The 20,527-nt window shown below is 49.1% G+C and overlaps 1 protein-coding gene across 1 annotated transcript in view; it reads left to right on the top strand.

Moving 5' to 3' along the window:
- The window catches only part of shroom4 (shroom family member 4), a gene marked incomplete at its 5' end in the record, with an annotated part of 120,145 nt that overhangs the window by 87,999 nt on the left and 11,619 nt on the right, over positions 1-20,527 (top strand). The window contains 2 exons of the mRNA XM_083640048.1: positions 6,820-7,035; positions 14,277-17,199. Coding sequence (XP_083496174.1) covers positions 6,820-7,035; positions 14,277-17,199 — 3,139 coding nt within the window. The remainder of the gene's footprint in view (positions 1-6,819; positions 7,036-14,276; positions 17,200-20,527) is intronic.

Raw genomic sequence — 20,527 nt, 5'->3', positions numbered from 1 at the left:
TCGTCAATTGGTTTAGTAACGTAGAGTGCCAAGGACGAACATGTTCGTCAATTGCGTTTTTTGACGGTGGGACGTTGATCAAAGCCTTCTGTATCTCCTGTACAAATATTGTAGCTATTGGGTGTGTATAACCTATTTTACAGACCCATAGGTGGCGACAGGGCTCTCCAGATTACAGAAAGGTCCGGAAAACTGTAGCAAAAAGCCGTGATCAAAGAGAAGCCGATGCATGCTGCAGCCAGAGCCATATACATGTAGATTGCTCTGTCTGCAGCTGACGTCGGGCTGCGAACATCAGTCAATCCGCGCACACAACTGAGCTCCTCTGCCTCTGTCTGTCTGTCTGCATATAGTTTCTCCACACGATTACCCGCCAGAAAGGCAGCACCCGACGCCGAAGGGCCAAACCTATCCCTGCAGTCCCGTTTGGCATTTCCTTGTCGCGCTGGGAGACGGCCGGGAGCCGCCCGGCGCAAAAACGGAGGCTCCGGAGGTCAAGGACCTTTGAGAACCTCTGCTCTAAGAGGTCCAGTTCTGATGAAGAGCTGCACCCATTTCTTACTCAAAACACCTCTACTCTCTAGTCTAGTCACTCTGGATAAGACGAGCCACAGCTCAATGCCTACAATGTGAATGAGAATGTAAAGAAGGTTTGCGTTTTCCTGTCACACAGGACATTAAAAATCAAAGTGTAGAAGTGGCTGTAAAGTGTGAACAAGTGTGAACATTGAAACGACCCGTATAGCAGTAAAATCCTAAAAACTCCTCTCCAGCACACAAGCCAGGAGATATCCCGCCTCGACCTCGCAGATGTTGACGTTTTGCACATTTACATGTCAAATGTTCCGTGTCGAGCACTTTAGCGGCGCTTGACAGTGTGGTTTGGACTAACTTTCCCCCTCTCCCCCCCGCGTTGCTTCAAAAACACCATAACCGCTCACCGTATCACATTCTTAGCTCGCCAAACTGTCGATTTAGCACCATTTTTCAAACGTTTTCTTTCTTTTCCGCGGTGTCACGTCGCTTGTTTTGACTTTCGCAGTCGTCGATCTCCCAGAGCTCAACTTGGAGAGAAAGATGGGGGGGGGGGGGGGGGGGGGGGGGGGAGTGGGGGTCTGCTCATGTTTTGTGGTGGGTTACATGATGGTATTTTTATGTCTGGTGGAGTTTGGATAGTTCCCACTCCTACACAGACACATACAGTTATAGACACACACACCATACACATAGAGAAATACACACCCCCCCACACACAGACATACAGTTATAGACACACAAACCATACACATAGAGAAATACACACCCCCACACAGACATACAGTTATAGACACACAAACCATACACATAGAGAAATACACACACACACACACACACACACACACACACACACACACACACACAGATATACAGTTATAGACACACAAACCGTACACATAGACAAATAGACACACACACACACACACACACACACAGACATACAGTTATAGACACACAAACCATACACATAGAGAAATACACACCCCCACACACAGACATACAGTTATAGACACACAAACCATACACATAGAGAAATACACACCCGCACACACAGACATACAGTTATAGACACACAAACCATACACATAGAGAAATACACACCCGCACACACAGACATACAGTTATAGACACACAAACCATACACATAGAGAAATACACACCCGCACACACAGACATACAGTTATAGACACACAAACCATACACATAGAGAAATACACACACACACACACACACACACACACACACACACACACACAGACATACAGTTATAGACACACAAGCCATACACATAGAGAAATACACACCCGCACACATACTGTACACAGAGGCCCTGCATACACTTTCTCAGGGGATAATTTAAGGACATTGTCAGTGGAGTCGAACAATCAGCGCGCTCAGATAGAAATCCCTCTCAAGGAGCCAGAACCAGGAAGCCAGAACCAGGAAGTCACGGTATTTACTTTGGAACCGGTTTCTACCCCGGCGCTGCTTTATCATAAACAATAATACGCCGAAAATGGGACCTTTCCCTTTTCCCCCCTCGCCTGTGCCAGGATCCACATTCCTCTCCCGAAACTCCCCGATGTTATTCCCAATACCCGGAATCCATCTTAGTTTAGGTTGTAGGCAGAGGGGGAGGAGCGTCCGACCTGACGGGTACAGGCGCAGGACAGGTAGCCGTGGGGGATCGAGCTTGCAGCGTTTTGTTTTTTTCGGGGCGGTCTCGCCCGCGCCGTCTCGGCATGGCCGTCTCCGTCTGTCTGAGAAGTTATTATTAGCCAATAGCCACATAAAGGTGCATTCAGACTCTGGGAATCTCCCGGGAATTCAGGATTATGTCTGGTTGGAATGTCTCTCTCTCTCTCTCTCTCTCACACACACTCACTCACACACACACTCAGCAGGGGGGGTTGACTCGAGCCTAGTTTAGTGTACGGATCAGAAGTCCGTACCTCGGAATTGGTGAATATCGTGGGACAGACTGGAATGTTCTGGCTTCACAACTCACTGTACACATTCAATGATTTTTTTTTTATGGCCGCTCCAGAGGAAGTCCACATCACTTTTCAGGGAAGCCGTTTCTGAGGGACCTGGATTAGCGAGGCTTTAGCGGAGCTACTTTACGAGCCGAGGCGCAATATATTCCAAGCTGTCCAGTTAGATTACGACGGGATAAAAGAAGATCTTATTATTGCTGTGGGGGAACAGGGTGAAAAGTCTGGTGTACGCGTGCTGCGAGAGGAGGCTGTGTAGTCTGGTGTACGCGTGCTGCGAGAGGAGGCTGTGTAGTCTGGTGTACGCGTGCTGCGAGAGGAGGCTGTGTAGTCTGGTGTACGCGTGCTGCGAGAGGAGGCTGTGTAGTCTGGTGTACGCGTGCTGCGAGAGGAGGCTGTGTAGTCTGGTGTACGCGTGCTGCGAGAGGAGGTTGTGTAGTCTGGTGTACGCGTGCTGCGAGAGGAGGTTGTGTAGTCTGGTGTACGCGTGCTGCGAGAGGAGGTTGTGTAGTCTGGTGTACGCGTGCTGCGAGAGGAGGCTGTGTAGTCTGGTGTACGCGTGCTGCGAGAGGAGGTTGTGTAGTCTGGTGTACGCGTGCTGCGAGAGGAGGCTGTGTAGTCTGGTGTACGCGTGCTGCGAGAGGAGGCTGTGTAGTCTGGTGTACGCGTGCTGCGAGAGGAGGCTGTGTAGTCTGGTGTACGCGTGCTGCGAGAGGAGGCTGTGTAGTCTGGTGTACGCGTGCTGCGAGAGGAGGCTGTGTAGTCTGGTGTACGCGTGCTGCGAGAGGAGGCTGTGTAGTCTGGTGTACGCGTGCTGCGAGAGGAGGTTGTGTAGTCTGGTGTACGCGTGCTGCGAGAGGAGGCTGTGTAGTCTGGTGTACGCGTGCTGCGAGAGGAGGCTGTGTAGTCTGGTGTACGCGTGCTGCGAGAGGAGGCTGTGTAGTCTGGTGTACGCGTGCTGCGAGAGGAGGTTGTGTAGTCTGGTGTACGCGTGCTGCGAGAGGAGGCTGTGTAGTCTGGTGTACGCGTGCTGCGAGAGGAGGCTGCAGAATGGAAAAAGGCGCCGGTGAAAAGGGAAATTGCATCAACTGTCATGGGGGAAATGATGACAACTTTAATTTGTCTGTGCCACACATTCATAGTGCTGCACACACATGCATGTAGGAGCTACAGCACACATTCATAGTGCTGCACACACATGCATGTAGGAGCTACAGCACACATTCATAGTGCTGCACACACATGCATGTAGGAGCTACAGCACACATTCATAGTGCTGCACACACATGCATGTAGGAGCTGCAGCACACATTCATAGTGCTGCACACACACATGCATGTAGGAGCTACAGCACACATTCATAGTGCTGCACACACACATGCATGTAGGAGCTACAGCACACATTCATAGTGCTGCACACACATGCATGTAGGAGCTACAGCACACATTCATAGTGCTGCACACACACATGCATGTAGGAGCTACAGCACACATTCATAGTGCTGCACACAAATGCATGTAGGAGCTACAGCACACATTCATAGTGCTGCACACACACATGCATGTAGGAGCTACAGCACACATTCATAGTGCTGCACACACATGCATGTAGGAGCTGCAGCACACATTCATAGTGCTGCACACACATGCATGTAGGAGCTACAGCACACATTCATAGTGCTGCACACACATGCATGTAGGAGCTACAGCACACATTCATAGTGCTGCACACACATGCATGTAGGAGCTGCAGCACACATTCATAGTGCTGCACACACACATGCATGTAGGAGCTACAGCACACATTCATAGTGCTGCACACACATGCATGTAGGAGCTACAGCACACATTCATAGTGCTGCACACACATGCATGTAGGAGCTACAGCACACATTCATAGTGCTGCACACACATGCATGTAGGAGCTGCAGCACACATTCATAGTGCTGCACACACACATGCATGTAGGAGCTACAGCACACATTCATAGTGCTGCACACACACATGCATGTAGGAGCTACAGCACACATTCATAGTGCTGCACACACATGCATGTAGGAGCTACAGCACACATTCATAGTGCTGCACACACATGCATGTAGGAGCTACAGCACACATTCATAGTGCTGCACACACACATGCATGTAGGAGCTACAGCACACATTCATAGTGCTGCACACACATGCATGTAGGAGCTACAGCACACATTCATAGTGCTGCACACACACCTGCATGTAGGAGCTACAGCACACATTCATAGTGCTGCACACACATGCATGTAGGAGCTGCAGCACACATTCATAGTGCTGCACACACATGCATGTAGGAGCTACAGCACACATTCATAGTGCTGCACACACATGCATGTAGGAGCTACAGCACACATTCATAGTGCTGCACACACATGCATGTAGGAGCTACAGCACACATTCATAGTGCTGCACACACATGCATGTAGGAGCTACAGCACACATTCATAGTGCTGCACACACATGCATGTAGTAGGAGCTACAGCACACATTCATAGTGCTGCACACACATGCATGTAGGAGCTACAGCACACATTCATAGTGCTGCACACACACATGCATGTAGGAGCTACAGCACACATTCATAGTGCTGCACACACATGCATGTAGGAGCTGCAGCACACATTCATAGTGCTGCACACACATGCATGTAGGAGCTACAGCACACATTCATAGTGATGCACACACATGCATGTAGGAGCTACAGCACACATTCATAGTGCTGCACACACATGCATGTAGGAGCTACAGCACACATTCATAGTGCTGCACACACATGCATGTAGGAGCTGCAGCACACATTCATAGTGCTGCACACACATGCATGTAGGAGCTGCAGCACACATTCATAGTGCTGCACACACATGCATGTAGGAGCCACAGCACACATTCATAGTGCTGCACACATGCATGTAGGAGCCACAGCACAGCACAGCCATACATTCATAGTGCTGCACACATGCATGTAGGAGCCACAGCACACATTCATAGTGCTGCACACATGCATGTAGGAGCTGCAGCACAGCACATTCATAGTGCTGCACACACATGCATGTAGGAGCTACAGCACAGCACATGGTGTTTTCTTAACGGGCCTTTTTCACAGCAGCCATTTTGTGTCTAAAAGGCAGGAAGTAACACAGGTGCACCAAAGCATTAATTAGGGTTTCCACCTTCCCGTCCATTTGGGTGTTCCAGTGCTGGTGCCCTAATTAGTGAGTTGGTTGCACCCGTGTTTACCCTGCCTTTTAGACACAAAATGGCGCCCTGTGAAAAAGGCCCATAGTTAGAGATAAACATAACCTTGCGAGGCAGCTGGATTCGCGCGAGATCGTGAGCTCACGATCACATGACAAATCAATCTTGCCACGCTACAATCCATTGGTCTGAATCTGAACCACCAGTGGTTCCCACCAATCAGCATCCAGAGGCAGCTACGGGCGGGCTTTTGTGTGACACCAGCGAGAGCGAGCCCGTGATAGACAGATGGTTCATCCAATCACCTGCCAGGTATTTTTTTTTAAGTGGCTGCCCCTTTGAAATGGTTTCCCGAGTGACTCGTTCCCAGATGGTTATGTGAAAACGAAGCATCTGGCAGCGTCAGTGAGGCTAGTCTAAACAGTCATCCTTCTACAGAATCTAATATTATAATCTTGTAAATGAAATAATGGTGACATTTCATCACGCAACAATTTGCTGTGGACCCCCTGGAACCCCTTCAAGAACCCCAGAGCGGTGGGGCGTCCCGGGAGCTCACCTGGTAGAACACGTACCACAAAGGCTGACCCGGGTTCCACTCCGACCCGTGGTCCTTTCCCGCATGTCATCTCCTCTCTCTCTCTCCCGCCACCTTTCCTGTCTGCCTACTGTCCTATCTATAAAGGCGGACAAAAAGGGGGAACCCCACTTTGAGAACCACTGGTCTATGCCAACATGTATACAGCATCTATGGAGCTAGTGTCCAGGTCAGTGACACTCTTTACACCTGGCATTATCATGCGTCCTGGCTGGGTGATACCACTGTATTTGTATCCTCGATATTTGTGATTCTCTGATCATCTTGTTGCAATGTGCGATGTCAAATACATCTCGTCCGATCTGATGAGCGTTTTCAGAGCTGGGACCAAATTTGATTTGAATCGGATCTGAAAAGATGGGATTCCATGTTTTTTGTCATATTTTTTTTTTGCTGTTCAGACTCAAGTAAAAGTATCTCCTGTTCATTCACCTGTGTGTTCTCCTCTCTGCTCTCTCCCCAGGCGCAGCGTTCCTGTCATCAGGCCTCACTCCTGGCACCTGGCCAAGCTATCGGAGATCCCCCTCCCTCCTCCCCCTCCCCCTCCTCCTCCCCCTCCCCCCTGCCTCCCCTCCGACGACTCCCCTCCCCTCCCTCCCCTCCCCCCTCCTCCCCCTCCGTCTGCCATGCAGCTCCACCCCGGCCCCTACACACTACCCTGGCACACCGCTGACAACAGGTAAGAATCGGATCAGCACCAAAATGTAGTGGGTTCTTCCTTGGCCCATGCTAACACCCTTCCACAAAGTTTCACCAGGTCCAATTTTTCCAAACTCCTGCTAACAAACAGACAGGCAGGCAGACAGACAGACAGGCAGACAGACAGACCGACAGACAGGCAGACAGACAGACAGGCAGACAGACGGACGGACAGACAGGCAGACAGACAGACAGACAGACAGACAGACAGACAGACAGACACAACAGACAGACAGACAGACAGACAAACAGGCAGACAGACAGACAGACAGACAGACAGACAGACAGGCAGGCAGACAGACAGACAGACAGACAGACAGAATACAGACAGACAGGCAGACAGATAGACAGACAGACAGACATCACTGAAAACATCACCTCCTTGGTGGAGGTAATAATGTGATGCTGTATTGATCCATGCAGTTAGACACACACAGTTCACACACTTTATAAATCCACTATCCATCTGTAGGACACTTTTATGAAGTGCTGAAGAGGTTCAGCCATCGTCAGTTACAGCCTAGTTCCTCATTGCGCGGCTCGCGAGACGATGGCGGCTCTCAAAGCAAATTGCATCCCCCCCCCATGTGAAGTTTCTGGTATCATATGAAACTAGAAGACTTAAGGAATAGATTTGTACCAACCATGTCATGCTAGCTTGTCAGGAAGGTAGCTAAATAACACTCCAAAGTTAGGTTAGGGAAAATAACTTTTTCAAAGGGGTCCTCTTTTTCACAGCCTAATGTTGGCAGGTGTGTGTGTGTGTGTGTGTGTGTGTGTGTGTGTGTGTGTGTGTGTGTGTGTGTGTGTGTGTGTGTGTCCATTTTGAACCAGCTAGTAGCCTCATATTGTTATTTAGCCATTCTGCTGCTATTGCATGGCTAAATCAGCAGATTTTATTTTAGGGGGGGGAGGTGGCATGGGAATGCCAGGGGAAGTGGTCCCTGGGAAATTTGGTTTGGTACGTAGTGGTACTTGGTTGGATCCCTGAGTTACAGTGTCTCTGGAGCGCTCGCTTGCTGCTGCTTAGGAGGAAATGTTCTGTTTCGCTCCACAGGCCTGATGAGTCACAGGCGAGAAGATATTTCCACCAGTGACCATTAAACCAGACACCGGAAATTAATTTGGACAAATAACGTCAAACTTGCAACGTAGGAGGAATGAGACACTGTTCTCTATGACAGCCTTACTTCCTTATTTAGGCTGAGACTGTGTGTGTGTGTGTGTGTGTGTGTGTGTGTGTGTGTGTGTGTGTGTGTGTGTGTGTGTCAGTCAGTCAGTCAGTCAGTCAGTCAGTCATAGGTTTTAATCACACACACGTCACCCTCTGACTCCACACCACACAGTGAGCTCAAAGTCACCCACGGGGAATTCGCTCCCTGCAACCAACCTTCGAAAAGCCAACAATCGTCAAGAAGCCGCTGACATCACCGTGTTCTAATGTCAACACCGCCCATACAGGAAGCCCATTGGTCTATTCTCGCTCGTCCATTCAAACATTCCAGGGTGATAACCAATCAGATGCCCCCGGTGACCCGTTCTCTGTGTGTGTCTGTCCCCGGGGCCCCAGGTGGAAGTTTTTTTGGCTGTGATGGAAAACTCGGCCTGCTTGACTGGATGTCACTTTCTCTGAGGTTTGAACAGAAGCAAACCTTTTTTAGACCAACACTTTTCCCTCACACACCCCCCCAACACCACCCATATCCCCCTAGCCACTAATCCTACCCACCCCTCGAGTGCCGACTCTCTAGCACCTCCCTATCCCTCACCACTAAGCTCACTAAACGTTCATGAGTGTGTCACTGACTGACTGAATGACTGTCCTGACTTTTCCATCTTATGACCCCGGCGGGACCTCTGGTCCAGCGTCGCGGTAAAAAAAAGAGTCCCCCCCCTCAAACATTTGAACATCGGCTCTGTCTCATTGGACAGGTAGCTTCCTCCTTCCTTGATACCTAACTAGGAAGCCTCCTAAGGTGCCTTGCTTGACTGTAAGTAGCAGAGAAGTAGCGTCGTGGCAGTTCACACAAAAATTAAATTGTAGTCATCGTCTGTAGTCTACTCCCCTTCATGACAGAACTGTCCAAATGACGGCAGGGTGTCTGCAGGGCCCTCATCTCTTAAATCCTAATCTAATCTAATCTGTAGTTAAATAAAGCCGTTTCAGTTCAATTCAGTTTTAGGGGTCTTAGAATGTTTTTGTGACTTTTTCCTGTTTCTAAACAAACCTATATTCTACTAGGTCTACACTTGCTTTTATTTTCATTTGCGAGAATCGACATACAGCGTGTTTAATTCCACCCAGCATCAAAAGTGAAGACATATCAAACTTGACTTGACTTTCCAATCTACAGTATTACAGTCATACAAAGAATGCAACACAGAAACTGTCGTCATGTAAAGGAAAAGGGGAAGTAACCAGTTATATGTTGACTCGTATTATAAATAGGCTTTTTATGTCTTTGTTTATCAGCCTCATGTCATGTCAGTACCTTGGTACTGTTCTGCTTCTGATAAGAATCACTGATATCATGTAGCGCTATTAGCTTTAATGCTCCCAAGTGCTTTAGATAGAGTGTGTGTGTGTGTGTGTGTGTGTGTGTGTGTGTGTGTGTGTGTGTGTGTGTGTGTGTGTGTGTGTCAATTCCCACAGTTAGTCACTGACCTCATCTGTTGGTTTATATTGCGCGTGTGTGTGTGCGCACACACACACACACCAGATGAGGAGGCAGCTCCCGGCATAACTGCGGACAATGGCATGTGACTCCCAGAACATGTGGACAAAGAGAGGAAGACATTCAATAAACTGTGTTTGTGTGAAGGAGGGACATTTTGTGTGTGTGTGTGTGTGCTTGAAAGAGAGGAACAATATGTACCGTAAGGAATTGTGCGCGTATACACTATACATAGCTACAAAAAGGAGTATGAGCATGTAAGAAAGTATTTACCAAAACACATTAGTTTGTGTGTGCTTATCTATAGCAACATAGCATTAGTGTGTGTGTGTGTGTGTGTGTGTGTGTGTGTGTGGGGGGGGGGTGTTAATGCTGCAACTAACGAACTAACGATTATTCTAATGATCAATAAATCTGACGATTAAAAAATGATGCAAAAATAACGATCACTTTTTCCCCAAAGCCCAAGATGACCTCCACAAATATCTTCTTTTGTCCTGCCCAACAAAGATGATAAGTTGACTAAAGAAGACCACTACAAAACTAAAGTAACTCAACTAAAAAACATTTTTGAGTTCAGTTGTGGACGAGTGAGGTCATTCATGCACAAATGACTTCACTGGTCCACAACTTGACTCAAATCAACTCTCAATAGCTGTCAATCTAAATGAATGGCTGAAAAACGGTTGACAGTTTGTGGATATACTACTGATTTTGTGATGATGCAAAGCTGGTTGAAAATCAGCGGAGTGTTCCTTTAAGACAGAACTTGCGTTCAGCTGGTGCAACAGGCACACTGGGCCCAGGTGCACCCAATCAGCCTTAACGAGGCCCCGCCCACCAGGCTCCTGCAGGACAGGAGAGTGGGAGGGTCAATCACATGTGACACAGTGAGGATTAAGCCAATCAATTTGAACACACATCTCCCACTCTGTGTGTGTGCGTGTGTGTGTGCGTGTGTGTGTGTGTGTGTGTCTATGTGTGTGTGCGTGTGTGTGTCTGTGGGTGTGTATGTATGTGTGTGTGTGTCTATGTGTGTGTGTGTGTGTGCGTGTGTGTGTGCGTGCGTGCGTGCGTGTGTGTGCTGGTTTATCTGTGTCAGTCTGTACACTCACATGTTCCCCATTGCCGTCTGATTGGACAGGAGTGACTGTCATTTCCTGTCCAGCTCCTGTCTCATTTCCTCTCCCCCTCCCTTTGCCGGGGTCAAATCATCTGTACAGCCGCTCCTTGTTCATTCATTTCTCACACTGCTTGTTTTCTAACTGTTTTCCCGCACAGTGTGATTGATCATATTTTAGTTTTGTTTTCTGATTCAGATTATTACACATAACTGGTATTTTGGGGGTTTTACATAATGTTATGGCGTTGGTGATTTATTATACTTTAAAGTGATTCTGAGCCTTTTTCATATCATTGACCCCTAATTTAGTCCACATTAGACCAAAATCTGACAATATTTATTATTATTTGATACGATTTTGTCCAGAATTCCTTGACTATCTTTATTGTATGTAGAGAGATAACAGAGGAACTATGATCAAAACAGTCATTCTTCTACATCATCTCGAATTGTGTTAACGACCGTCTTATATATGACACAACTGTGAAGTTTAACACTTGATCAGTTTGATGCGGACCTCCTGGAACCCCCGCTAGGACCCCTAGTGGTCGTTGAGCACAAAATCATATATTTTAATATAATTTTGTCTTTGTATAGTAGAAAATGGTGATGGTATACATTCAGGCGGTGTCTCGTCATCGACGCGTGGTCAATCAGGGTCAGCATGGGGGGATGGATCCTCCCGTTCTTCCCAGCCAGCATAGTTAGCATTTAGCTGCTAGCCCAGCCCAGGCAGACAGGATCGGGGATTCAACCACCGCAGTAGACGCAACATCTGAACAGACGTGTATGTACCTGCTGTTGAATCCCCAATCCTGTAGTGTAGAGCCGCAGCACCGTCCTTTGGTGAGTCAGCCCATTGAGATATACGGGGGGTTTCCCCCCATCGTCTAGTCTCGCATGCCAGCCGTACTAACATTTTGTGGGCGAGCGACTGTATCTAATATTTTCCATTTAAATACCATAGAAGAAGCCCAGAAATAGCGTAGTATTTCCCGCACCTTTGTGTCCACATTTGTTCATGCTCAGTGGTTCAGAGCATCAAAAGCATCGTCTGTCTCCCGGCCTGCTTCCCTGCTGTCTGAACCAGAACAGAACAGAACCTACAAAGACCAACACTGGGCCACCCGCTCTCCTTTCATAGGAACAAGAAATGAGCCTACCACAATAAGAAAGGAAAATGTCTGCAGACTTTGTTGGGGGGCCTCGGCCTGTATGAGCGGGATTTGAACCAAGAATAAGAACATTGTGTGCTACAGACCACAGGACATCCCCCCCCCACACACACACACACACACACACACACACACACACACACACACACACACATCCTCCAGCCATTATTGATGGCCAGTATGGGTGAATAGCATTTCGGATTCCCCTCTCGTTTTGCTGAGACAGAGGGATATTTTGGCTTCATCCAGGAGGCTAGGATTTGTAGTTTGAATACAAATGTATAGATTTATTATTATTATTATTTTTTACCTTTGATTAGAAAGTTACACGTAGAAAGAGATTTGGGGGTGGGGGGGGGGGTTAAAGTTGCCACTGTCTCAGCTAGGGATGGGACCGATCCAATATCGGTATTGGGTGCCGATACTGACATAATTCACGAATCGGAATGGGGCGCTGGCCGTAATTTGCCCATGTATAATAGCATCCTTCTTTGCCTTGTATATTTTCTTAATTTTGTCTGCTTTTTGCAAGGTATATTTAAAAAAAAATCTTTAATTGGCCAAATCTTTGCCTATACTGTATATTCAAGAAAAATATCGGTATCAGAATAATATCGGTATCGGCAGATATCCAAATTCAGGTATCGGAATCGGATCGGAAGTGAAAAAATGTGGATCGGTGCATCCCTAGTCTCAGCTACTGTAGCTCAGGTTTGAATTTTTCTTAATTAGAATATCCAGTCTGCAAAAGTGCTTCCATTTCACCAACCAAAGCCTTACTTGACCTACGAGCCTGTAAAAAGCACCGTACATTTGTTTACATTCTGTGCTATCGTGCTCGCTTCAGTAAGAGCAAGTTTCACATTTTGTAACTGCAACCAGCAGCTCTATAGGTCGCTCTGCCGGTCAGTCCACAATAATGTCCCCACTAGGGATGTTCATTTTGAAAATTTTCCAAAATCGATAATCGGTGAAAATTAACGATCAATTATCGATCATCGATTTTATTAATACTTAGAAAATTTTCAATATTTTCAATATTTTCAATTTTTTATTTTTTTTTTTTTTTTACAAAATGAATGCCTATGGCAGAAAATACGAAAGACAACGTGTTCTCCTCAATGAACTCTTTATTTCAATGTGTCTCCTCTCCAACACTGCTGTTTTTTTTTTTTTTTTTTTTTTAATAATTAAAAAATCGATCCAAATGCCACAGGATCGATTCCAATCCTTAACGATCGATTATCGATTTTCGATAATTGATGAACATCCCTAGTCCCCACTCTTTGGAGGTCAGTTTTTGCCGTAGGAGGCTGAAAGTGTGTGTGTGTGTGTGTGTGTGTGTGTGTGTGTGTGTGTGTGTGTAAAGGTGGGTGTTTGTGTTCGGGTGGCAGAGTAGGGCAGGCCATGCTCCTGTCATCCTGCATTTAATAAATTGACAGTGGGGAGTGTGGGGTTGTGCATGTGTGGATGCATGTGCGTACGTACTGTACGTGCTCGCAGCTATTGTGACTTTGCGCTTGCTGTCATTTTGCTGTCATTTTGGAGTGAAAATGTCCAGTTGGAAGTAAAGTAACGGGCGCGGGACAGGAAGACGGGAATGAAAGAGAGGAGGAGGAGATATGAAGGCATGACGTAGAGAGGTGACTCCGGGCTGCTGAGGCTGATGAGCAGGAAATCCCTCTCCGCCTAAAGAGGCTTCCTCTGAGGCTCTTTAAAAACACACTGATATTAAACACTTTCCCCCTGCTGGACGACACTGGGACAGTTTTATTACCAAATCATATAGAAACACATTGGGGAAATCATCGTTACCTGGCTCTTGTCATTCAATAGCTCTAAATTATAGATGATCTTTTCAAAAGTCTTTAAAAGCATTACTTTTTTCTTCTTTTCTTACTACAAAGGACTACTGTTATCTACTGTCAATCATAATGTAAGACTGTTACTTTCTTCAAATGGTGGACATCTTATTTTTGAATTACACCCTTCAGTTGATTAGTACTTTCCACTACAGTCATTGCAGGATTTTTGTGGTTGTTTTATTGGATACATCATTCATTTTGGATTGTGCTTTGCTAATGTCTTTCCCCTCTTCTCTTTCTCCCAACTCTCTCTCTCTTTCTCACATCTCTCTCTCTCTCTCTCTCTCTCTCTTTCTCACATCTCTCTCTTTCCCATCTCTCTCTCTCTCTCTCTCTCTCTCTTTCTCACATCTCTCTCTCTCTCTCTCTCTCTCTCTCTCCAGTGACCTGTCCATGCAGTGGGGTCAGCTGTCCAGACCGTACTCCTCCACCGACCGAAGCAGTTCCCTGGGCTCCATGGAGAGCTTGGACCCCGTCACGCCCCCCACCGCGCAGCCGTACCCCGACTCCCGCAACTCGCCCGTCGACCCCGCCCTCTTCAACAACAAGAGAGACTCCGCCTACAGCTCCTTCTCGGCCAGCTCCAACGCGTCCGACTACGCCGCGGTGCCGCTGAGGTCCGGCGAGGCCTGCTCCATGGACAACCTGCTGCAGAGCCTGGGGCCGCCGTGCCGCGGCTACCCCGGCGGGGACGCGCCGGCCCTGGGCGGCTCATCGGGCGACGCCGCCCAGGACAAACTGAAGTCCAGATCGCTGACCAGGCCGAGAGCCACCAGGCCCGCCGAGGTGAAAGAGAGGCCGTCATCCTGCTGTTACGAGGAGGAGAGGAGGGGCATGGACCTGGAGATCATAAGGGATAAAGACAGAGGAGCGGAGAGGAAGGTGAACCCCCCCCCTCAGCCCCCGGCCAGGAAGGACAGTTTCCGGGCGACGCGGAGTCGCCCTGAATCCACGGGCGAGCGTTGCGCCTCCGCTCCCATTGAACTTTCCCCCCTCTCTTGTTACCACGACGACGACGACGACAAGTCCTCCCTCGCTCTTGAATCGGGACTCTCTAACGGCTTCCCTGCCGAGTCGGAGGTAGGCGACCGAAATGGGAATTTCAACGAGAAATTGGAATTGTGCTGTAACAGCCCAAGTCAGAGTAAAGGACTAAGAGGGATCAGATGTGGTAACAGCGCGAATAAAGACTGTGATTCCCAGTCGACCACAGACCACCGTCACCTCCCCGACCCGGCGAGGACCTCCCCTCTCCCCGGCTCCTCACCTCCAGAGCCTTCTTCCACGGGGGACGGGGACTCGTCTGATCTCATCCACTCCCAGACCAAGCACTCCCTGTCGGGGCTGCACCGGCACAGCGCCCCGGACAAGCTCCTCGCCGCACAGCTCCAGTTGCTGCAGTTCAACGGCGACGACTCGCCATCGGCGCGCTGCGAGCAGTCGAACCCGTCGGATGCTTCCTCCTCGTCCCCGTGTAGCGGCCAGTGGTCCCATTCGCCGCTCCAGCCCAACCGGGAGGACCTGAGTGAAGACCTGAGCATGCAGGACGCATCTCGGGAGGACCACGTGCAAGCCCCTGCGAGCAAATGGGGAGGCAGCCGCTGCTCGACCCCGGGGTCGGTGTTCCTGGACGGGGACGGTGACGAAGAACGAGATGTGGGTGAGAGGCTGGAGGGCATGGAGGCCGGGGGGTCCCTCTCCCCCATTCAGCATCATCACCCGCCCTGGGGCCGCTCTGTGAGCGTGCCGGGGGACCCCACTAAACCTTCAACCCAGGGGAGAGTGAGCGCCGACTGCGAGCGCGACTTTGCGCCTCTCAGCGCTGCTGCCAGCGTGGATAGCTTACTGGAGGAGCAGAGAGGAGCAGAGACGGGCAAACGAGAGGGTGTAGAAGGAGAGGCGGTGATGAAGAAGCTCAACTCCAAGAACCACCGACGGAACCGGCGCCGCAGCGAGCGATTCGCCACCAACCTCCGTAACGAGATCCAGAGGAAAAAGGCCCAGCTTCAGAAGAGCCGTAGCCCCGGTGCGTTGCTCTATGGCGGAGAGACTGTCCAGGAGGAGGAGGGTCCAGACCTCCATGAGGAGGCCGGAGAGCCAGATCAGGCTTCCCAGGAAAGAGGCACCAAAGTCGGATCCGTGCCGCCCGTCAGCCCCCTCGAAGCCCGGACCATAGCACCAATTGAGAAAGCGCACACCTCAAGTGAGTCTAGCCAGGAAGGCTCACACACTCGACCCCAGTCCACAACTCACACTCAGAACCAGAACTACGACCTGTCCAGTCCCGTCCAGATGTTGGACCCAGGCGTGCCTAGTTTTGGCGTCGGCATCCGGGTCGTGGAGGAACCGGCACCCGCTGGCAAGGCTCGCCGCTGGCGTTGGACTCCCGAGCATAAACTCCAACCAGAACCAGAACCGGAGCGACGGTCTGGAGCCCGCGGCGAGAGGGTGTTAGGCGTCACGGGGTCCCGGCACGGGGTTGCCTTCACCTCTTCCTACACCCGCTCCTCGTCCACTTCTCGCATGGAGGAGACGGACATCCTCCCGTTTGCGGACAGGATGAAGTTCTTCGAGGAGACGAGCAAGAGCGTGTCCACGTCCAACCTCTCCAGACTGACGAGTCGCAGGCAGAGTAGACAGCAGCATCCCGCCGAGCCCCAGGGCGGGGAGCTCGGTCAACACCAAGCCCAGAGGAGGTACTCCTATCAGGGGGGGCTTCAGCAGGAAAACACCCTGCTCTCCGGCACTACGGAGGCCAGGAGGCAGTCCGTGAGCACAGGCAGGGAGAGGGAGAGGGAGCGAGAGAGGGAGAGGGAGAGGGAGCGGGAGGAGAGGGCGAGGGAGCGGGAGGAGAGGGCGAGGGAGAGGGAGCGACAGCGGGAGAGAGAGAGAGAGGAGCGGGAGCTGGAGTTGGAGAGAGCGAGGCTGAGGGAGGTGGAGAGGGAGAGGGCGAGAGAGGAGAGGGTGAGAGAGTGGGAGAGGGAGAGAGAGACTGAGAGGGCCCGGGAGAAGGAGCGGCTGAGGAGAGAGAGAGAGAAAGAGCTTGTGGAGAGGGAGAGAGAGACCCAGCTCTCGTCCAGTCAGGAGTTTCACAGCACTTCTGCCATTCAAGCAAACAATCAGGACTTCCAGTACAAGGACAGCTTGCACAATTCCCACCCCCACCCCCAGGCTCTCTCCCACAGCCAAGCCCAGAGTCAAGCCCCTCGCTCAGCCTTCTACCCAGTCAACACCCCTTCCCAGCTCCAGGAGACCCAGCAGCCTTTGCACCAGGGACACACTGTAAGGAGCTACACACCTACAGAGGTAAGAGTGTTGAACACACACACACACACACACACACACACACACACACACACACACACACACACACACACACACACATTCTGTTTTCATCATTGATTCAACATTGATTCTTCTAGCAACAGCCACACTGCATTTATATGGTTCATGAAGAAGTCAGGGGTTGCCAGGTCAGGTGAGTTCTCAGTAAGAGTCTGGCGTCCTGGGGTCTGGATTATAACGTCACTTTGTCACATTTAGAGACAAAAAGAGACATGGAGGGAAATGTGGACTATGAGAGACAGAGAGAGAGAGCGAATTCCTGACTGCAGCGCCTTGAACTATGGGTCACTCGGGTCAGTCTCATGTGGGTGTGATGTACGTGGAGAGGCGGGGCTAAGTACATGTGATGTACGTGGAGAGGCGGGGCTAAGTACATGTGATGTACGTGGAGAGGCGGGGCTAAGTACATGTGATGTACGTGGAGAGGCGGGCCTAAGTACATAACTCGTGGCTCACTCGCAGACTCCCATCCCAACCACATGTTTTTAGATTGTCATTGTACCAGATGTAAACACAGATACATATTGTTGGTCTTTCTGTCAAACCTGAATAACTAAACAGTTGTAAAAGAGTAGACTGGTAACATCAGTAGTAAGTCTGCTGCTTCTCAACGCGGGGTCCTTGAAGGGGTTCCAGGGGGTCCCACAGGCAAATTGTTGAATCATTCAACTGTACCTTTATGGTGTTAACACAATTAGACAATGTAGGAGAATGACTAGTTTGTCATATTTTCACTGTTGTCTCTGTACCTTCAATACAGATAGTCATGGAATTCTGGACAAAATCATATAATGTAACAATGAAGAATATTCTCAGATGTGAGTCTGAGTTAAGACTCTCATCAAATGGTGGTCTGTGTTTTAAATTAGGGGTCCTTGATATGAACATGTGAGAATGGCTGCTGTATTCACCTTATTCCTGGACTTTTTCCCAGGATTCTCAGCGGTTGCCGGTTGTCGACTTCCTGTTTACATTTTTTTCACTAGCAAGCAAAAACTTTAAATCATAAAAAAAACCTAAATGAATTTCAAGGCATCTTTCCTGTTGAGAAATGCATCCCAGACTCTGGTATTCCAAGCTGACCGCCGGGGCTGTTCAGCTCAGTAACTCCCCCCGTGTCTCAGCGCCGACGTGCAGCACAAACGTCACAGTTTGCACAGATGAAGCATGTGGTTTTTGGAATGCTGTGAAACTCACTGCACTACCTCACCTCTATTAAAAAGGGGGATGCAGTGACCATGCTTGGATGCTGAGCGGTCCAAGTGCTGAGCGGTCCAAGTGGTCGGTTTGCATGCTGAACCTCGCTGCCCCGCGCGCGGTTGAAGCCCGAAACTCTGGTTCAGAAGAATCCGACGGATCGTTGAATTGGGTCACGGAAACCGAGGGGGGATTTGGGCACCAGCGGTGGACATTTGTGCGGGTGATAATAACAGCGTCGGGTTACGTCTCCACCGCAAACTGACTGGACTCTCTTGGCAGGGGGGCGATGGTTTGATAGAGGAGGCCCTCTGCTGAACTCCTGCTGCTCCAGTCGACTTGAGCCCATTAGCAAACCTATCATTTGACACTGAGCAGAGCCAGACTGACCTTTATTATGGACAGAATGGGACAGATATTTGGCTGAAGGCGACACCCTCCCGTTGGTTCCGTGCGGTTTCCCTGGGGGGGGGGGGGGAGGGGTTATGAGGTGGAACCATTTCCTCCAGGTCGGGATCCTTTTCAAGTGAAAGCCTGTTGATGTGACGCCACGGCGATAAGAGAACCCCCCCTGCGTGGAATACTTACCTTTTATATCTGAGCGCCGCAGCTGAACACGCCCACCATCTTTTAATGCTAACAGATGTGCTGCTGCGTGTACTGCAGGCCTGTGATAAGGCCTTCTGCACACACACACACACACACACACACACACACACACACACACTCGCTCAGTTACGCATGCTATACATATCGTTTTCCTCTACCTGACCAAGTATTTTTGGAAATGGGAAGAGCGTGTGTGTGTGTGCATGTGTGTGTGTGTGTGTGCGTGTGTGTGTGTGTGCATGTGTGCATGTGTGTGTGCCTGTGTGTGTGTGTGTGTGTGTTTGTGTGTGTGTGTGTGTCTGTCTGTGTGTGCATGTGTGTGTCTGTGTGTGTGTGTGTGTGTGTCTGTGTGCGTGTGTGTGTGCGTGTGTGTGTGCGCCTGTGCGTGCGTGCACGCATGCGTGTGTGTGCATGTGTGTGTGTGTGTGTGCGCGCGCGCCTGTGTGTGTGTGTGTGTGCGCGCCTGTGTGTGTGTGGGTGCGTGCGTGCGTGTGTGTGTGTGTGTGTGTGTGTGTGTGTCTGCGCCTGTGTGTGTGTCTTGGACATAGGAAGGAAACAGAAGAGGAGAATATGAAATGTAACAGAGTGGTATTGTTGTTATTCATGGGCCGTCACTCACTGAGGTCCCCCCCCCCCCCCATGTGAGGAGGCCAGCTGTGTTTTCACAAATGTGCTGAAACACTTCAGTCAAACTGTTACTGGCAGAATTAGACCAAAGGAAACATGAACGTCCCGCTGCAATAGATTCTAACATGAAATCTACAGTATGATACAAATCCAATCTATTCCCCAAACGAAATGAATTGCTGCACAAGCCAGGACGGAAAACACCACGTGCAGCTGTGTCCATACATCTCCTGATGCCTCTGGACACATCTCCAGTGATGTTCCTGGAATCATCGGCTCTTTCCACATCAGAGACCCCCTTCAAGGTGACCCAGCCAGGGCTGAGCAGACCCCAGCTTGTTCTATCCTTAGACTTGGGCCAATTTTCGATAATATTGAATATCTAAATATATATATATATTTCCAGAATACCGCGATATTCTGTATATATGTATATATATATATTAGGGATGGGACGGGCTTTAATTGGCCAAATCTTTGCCTATACTGTATATTCAAGAAAAATGTCGGTATAATCGGAATAATATCGGTATCGGCAGATATCCAAATTCAAGTATCGGAATCGGATCAGAAGTGAAAAAATGTGGATCGGTGCATCCCTTATATATATATGTGTGTGTATATATATATATATATATATATATATATATATATATATAAATTCTATATATATATATATATATATATATATATATATATATATATATATATATATATATATATAATGAATATAATATATTTCAAAACATTACAAAAAATAACTAAATTTTCAAACGTTTTTGGACAGTTTTGCACAGTTTGCCCTGCTGCCAACCCTTAGCCACAGCCATCTTGAAGCCCTCTCTGGTGGTATGGT

This window comes from Poromitra crassiceps (genome assembly GCF_964638095.1).
Source record: "Poromitra crassiceps genome assembly, chromosome: 7".
NCBI classification, from domain to species: domain Eukaryota; kingdom Metazoa; phylum Chordata; class Actinopteri; order Beryciformes; family Melamphaidae; genus Poromitra; species Poromitra crassiceps.
The sequence above is the reverse complement of the archived record's forward strand: the minus strand, read 5'-3'. Positions and strand labels throughout refer to the sequence as shown.